The 4,748-nt window shown below is 56.7% G+C and overlaps 1 protein-coding gene across 3 annotated transcripts in view; it reads left to right on the top strand.

Moving 5' to 3' along the window:
* Positions 1-4,282, top strand: part of FAM3A (FAM3 metabolism regulating signaling molecule A) — an 8,916-nt gene extending 4,634 nt beyond the window's left edge. Inside the window, exons 4-9 of one of the 3 annotated variants that reach the window (XM_032265311.1) lie at positions 1,853-1,976; positions 2,095-2,153; positions 2,564-2,614; positions 2,956-3,040; positions 3,117-3,243; positions 3,535-4,282. In XM_032265311.1, the coding sequence (XP_032121202.1) occupies positions 1,853-1,976; positions 2,095-2,153; positions 2,564-2,614; positions 2,956-3,040; positions 3,117-3,243; positions 3,535-3,630 (542 nt within the window). In that variant the 3' untranslated portion in view covers positions 3,631-4,282. Of the gene's footprint in view, positions 1-1,797; positions 1,977-2,094; positions 2,154-2,563; positions 2,615-2,955; positions 3,041-3,116; positions 3,244-3,534 lie in introns of all 3 variants that reach the window. The other 2 variants (XM_032265313.1, XM_032265312.1) reach the window with 2 other exon arrangements.
* The last annotated feature ends 466 nt before the right edge of the window (positions 4,283-4,748 follow it).

Raw genomic sequence — 4,748 nt, 5'->3', positions numbered from 1 at the left:
TCCCAGGTAGCTGGGACCATAGGCATATGCCACCGCACCCAGCTAATGTTTTACTTTTATCTTTTTTTTCTAATACTAAAAGACAAATTTATTACACATAATGTTTTATTTTTTATTATTTATTTATTGAATTTATTGAGACAGACAGGATCTTGCTTTCTCACCCAGGCTGGAAGGCAGTGGTGCAGTCACAGCTCACCGCAGCCTCAGCACCCTGGGCTCAGGTGATTCTCCTCCCTCAGCCTCCTGAGTAGCTGGGATTACAGGCGTGCACTGCCCCACCTGGCTAATTTATTTTGTCTTTTTTGTAGAGACAGGGTCTCACTATGTTGCCCAGGCTGGTCTTGATCACCTGGCCTGAAGTGATGCTTCTGCCTTGGCCTCCCAAGGTGCTGGGATCACATGCATGAATCACCACACCCAACCCGAAAGCACCTTTAACATCACGTTTCTAGCAGTGGTCTGTTCATGATACTCGTGTTCTCTGAGATCACAGAGGCTGTCTCTGTTGCTTTTCCCTCCTCTCCCCAGAATCACCGTTAACATCCATACTCCTACCACAGTCTCTGAAAGGCAATCCAGACCTTTTCTAACGCCTTGATATGGTTTCAATGTCCCCTCCAAAACTCGTGTGGAAATTTAATTGTCAATGTATTGGTATCGGGAAGTGAGCCTTTTTGAGGTAGTTAGGTCAGGAGGGCTCTGCCCTCGTGAATGGATGAATGCCATTATTCTGGATAGGTCAGTTACTGTGACGTTCAGCCCCCTTTGCCCTGTGTGTCACACGCTTCTTTCCACCTTCCACCTTCCACCATGGGACGACCCTTACCAGATGCCAGTGCCATGCTTTTGGACTTCCCATCCTCCAGAACCAGGAGCCAGATGAATCTGTTGTCTTTAGAAATTACCCTGTCTGTGGTATTCTGTTACGGCAGCAGCAAACGGACTAAGACAAGCCTCTATTGACCACCCAGTTCTGAAGCTATTTCCACATTTTTAAGTATTTCCTGGAACTGTCATTTCAACTGGGTGGCCAAAAAACCAGAAATGGATTCTCTCCCCATTCTGGAAGCCAGAAGCCTGAAGTCAAGGTGTCAGCAGGGCAGTGGCCACTCTGAAAGTCCTACAGGACGGTCCTTCCTGACCGCCCAGCTTCCAGTGGCCCCAGGCTCGGCCTCTGGCTGTGTCACTCCTGACTACTCCTCCACTGTCCCATGGCTGTCTTCCCTCTGTGTGTCTTTGTCACTTCTGTTCTTAGAAAGACATCAGTCATGTTACATTAAGGACCCAACCCACTCCAATATGACCCCATCTCAATTCATTTCTCTGCACAAGCCCTATTTCCAAACGTCACATTCCGAGATACTGGAGGTTAGAACTTCAACATATCTTGAGGGGACAGAATTCAACCCATAATAGAAGCCATCCTGTTCCAGTCCTCCTAACCAACCCCCATCAAACTCGGGAGCCAGGCTGCACGCCTGTTGTCCTCACCTGTCGCGCTGCCTCTGCTTCGGTCAGCCTGTGCGCCTCATCCCTGCCGCCGGGCCCCCAGCCTGACTTGCTACACCCCTGCTTTGTTCCTGGCTGTGCAGTGACCCAGGCCAGCCCTCAGCATTCTTTCTTTTCTCCCACCAGTAACAGAAAGTCCTTCGGATTTGAGTCCCTATGGCCTCACCAGAGGCACAGAGCCTATGGAAATGTCCCCAGCCTTAGCCTGAACCACATCCCCCTACTAGTTGCCGGCTCTGTGGTCACTTGTTCCACCATGTGTTTTGGTCCTGACCTCCCCTTCAGATCTCAGGTGACCTCAGGGCCAGGCCCATGGGTAACACCTGCTATCCCTGCCCAGAGCCACGGGCCAGGAAGTACAAGTGTGGCCTGCCCCAGCCATGTCCTGAGGAGCACCTGGCCTTCCGCATGGTCAGTGGAGCTGCCAACGTCATTGGGCCCAAGATCTGCCTTGAGGACAAGATGTAAGCTCCCTGGGGTGAAGGGGGGTTGGGGAGGGAGTGGGGGATCTGGGGCCAGGTCTGCAAGGGAGAGTGGAGCAAATGTGCCCACAGGGGATCTCCCCTCCCCACCCCCAACTAGGCTGATGAGCAGCGTCAAGGACAACGTGGGCCGTGGGCTGAACATCGCCCTGGTGAATGGTGAGGCCTGGCTGAGCATGGCCCGCTGCCCTCCTTCCCTGCTCCCTCCCCAGGAGGCCTCTGGGTGTTTGCCCTCCCCCCCCACGCCCCGCTTCAGGATCTCTCTGGGAAGGAATCTGTGCAAGCCGAAGGCTCCACAGAGGAGTGGCCCAGTGAACAAAAAAGCATGATGGCAATAAGGAACTAGAAGGTTCTGGGAGGTTGGCGGGTGCTTGATGGAGAGTCCCCGGAGGGCCTCAAATGCCAGACAGAGGCATGACGGCTTGCAGTGGGATGCAACTGCCTGAACAAATGAATGAATATTGGGGGGCTGTCTGAAAGCTTCCAGAAGGGCTGTCCTGTTACCACCTGCCTTCCGTGCCCCGGGGCTGGCCTGGCTCACCCAGCAGGGTCTCTCCCTCCTGACACAGGGGTCAGCGGCGAGCTCATCGAGGCCCGGGCCTTTGACATGTGGGCAGGAGGTGAGTCACTGCAGCAACATGGCCCGGGCACCTTCCCCTGAGACACGCCTCTCTCTATCTGTACTTGGGGCTTCTCAGTCACCTCGTTGAGTTCAGAAAGGAGAGGGACATTGCCAGCTTGGTCTAGAGGCTGCAGGAGGTCATGAGGACAAACTCCGCAACTCCCTCTAACCCAGCGCAGGCCTGTAGGGACAGGGACAGGCTTCACACCAGTCTGTCCCTTGGTGGGGCATGTCCCAGGCCCAATCCCTACTTCTGTTTCCTCGTTTGGAGAACGGGCTGGTGGGAAGGGTGCTCAGTGGTCCCTGATGACCCCTGTTCCATGGCATCTACCTCCCCAGATGTCAACGATCTGTTGAAGTTTATTCGGCCACTGCACGAAGGCACCCTGGTGTTTGTGGCATCCTACGATGACCCAGCCACCAAGTAAGTGCTTGGGGAGGCCAGCCTCAGCCTTGCCCGTCTGCAGGGACAACTGACACCTCTTCCTCCCATGCTGCAGGATGAATGAAGAGACCAGAAAGCTCTTCGGCGAGCTGGGAAGCAAGAACGCCAAGGAGCTGGCCTTCCGGGACAGCTGGGTGTTTGTGGGGGCCAAGGGTGTGCAGAACAAGAGCCCCTTCGAGCAGGTACGGCAGGTGCCTGGCCTCACCCCCACCAGCTTAGGACAGCCCATCACCCCTTCTGCCTGCATGCCACGAGGTGCCCCTGCTGCTCATGCCCCAGCAGGGGACTGTTCCTGGTCTAGCTGTGAGGGGCACAGCTGGCACCATGTTTCCCTGGGATGGGCAGGGGGGCCAAGTGCCCTGAGAGTGCACCGTTGGCCAACACAGCACAGGTGACTGAAAGCCTAGGCCCTGGTCCACTCCCGCCCCGTCCCTGAGGGCCAAGGTGGTGACTTCCTGCTCCCCTGCTCGCAGCACGTGAAGAATAGCAAGCACACCAACAAGTATGAAGGCTGGCCCGAGGCGCTGGAGATGGAAGGATGCATCCCACGGAGGAGCTCGGCCAGCTAGCACGGCCAGCGCCAGGGCCAGGCCGAGGGAGGCCAGGCTGAGGGAGGCACACGCGCTGCCGGGCGGGCAGAGGCCAAGGTCCACACCCCGTGCCTGGGCAGGAGTGCTCCCTGGCCCCAGCACATCAGGGATTCAAGGCAGTGACCAGAACGTGGTCTCAAGGTGGTGGGGGCTGTGGGGACTGCAGGGGCTGGCCCTGCTGCACTTTGTCACGGAAGCCCAGGGTACCTGCCTCCTTTTCCTAATGCTGCGCCTACCAGTCAGCCCATCCAGCCCCATCCTCCATTCCTCATGCCATCTCCATGCCCATCCTGAGTGCTGAAACGGCCCTGGGTGTTGGCCCCTCACTGTTCAAGTCTGGAAGCAGTCCCCGGCAGGTTGGGGCATCTTCCAGAACCTCTCCCTTCCAGAGCCACTCTGCACTGCAGGCTAAACGTGTTTCCAGTGTGATTCCTTCCAGTGAGCCAAACCTGGCGGCTGCTTCATGAGCCTGACTGCCTCCTGCCTGTTCTCAGCAGGAAGGGCCCCCTGGAGCAGGCTGGCCCGGGTGGCAAAGTAGCTGGAGCCCGATCACAGTCCCGTGGTTTGTCAGGGGCCCACCTTCTAGATGACCCCTTAATAAAGTGATGGCCCCACAGAAGAAATGCCTTCAGACACTGTTGTCAGTGCGGAGTCAGGGGTAGCGGTGTCCTCGAGTGCAGGAGGACAGATTCCAGAGTCTAAGCCAACCTGCTCCCACTGCCACCAGCAGGCCCTGCAGTGACCGAGATGTGACTCAAGCAGTGAGCAGAGCCGCCCCAGCGGGTGCCACCATGGCTTTGTCTGGGAGAGATGATACATCTTCAGGGGCTGCAGGAAACTCCCTCTAACCCAGCGCAGGCCTGTAGAGACAGGGACAGAGATGAACACCAGCCCAGCCCCCCACCGTCACCTGCCTCCTCCAAGAGCACGTCTCCACGGACTAAGGCTGCCTTTGAAGTCGGGGTTGCCAGGGGTGGAGTCACCTGGGCTTTTCGCATCTGTTGCAGTTACAGTTCATACCTCCCTTCGCTGAGCGAGAGCCAGCAAAAAAGCTGGGAGCAATCAAATCCAGAGGTCCAGAAGCAGTCTGGGTTCAG

This window comes from Sapajus apella, unplaced genomic scaffold (assembly GCF_009761245.1).
Source record: "Sapajus apella isolate SASKATOON/1434 unplaced genomic scaffold, GSC_monkey_1.0 scaffold149, whole genome shotgun sequence".
Taxonomy (NCBI): domain Eukaryota; kingdom Metazoa; phylum Chordata; class Mammalia; order Primates; family Cebidae; genus Sapajus; species Sapajus apella.
Note: the sequence above shows the minus strand (reverse complement) of the source record. Positions and strands in the feature narration are given on the sequence as shown.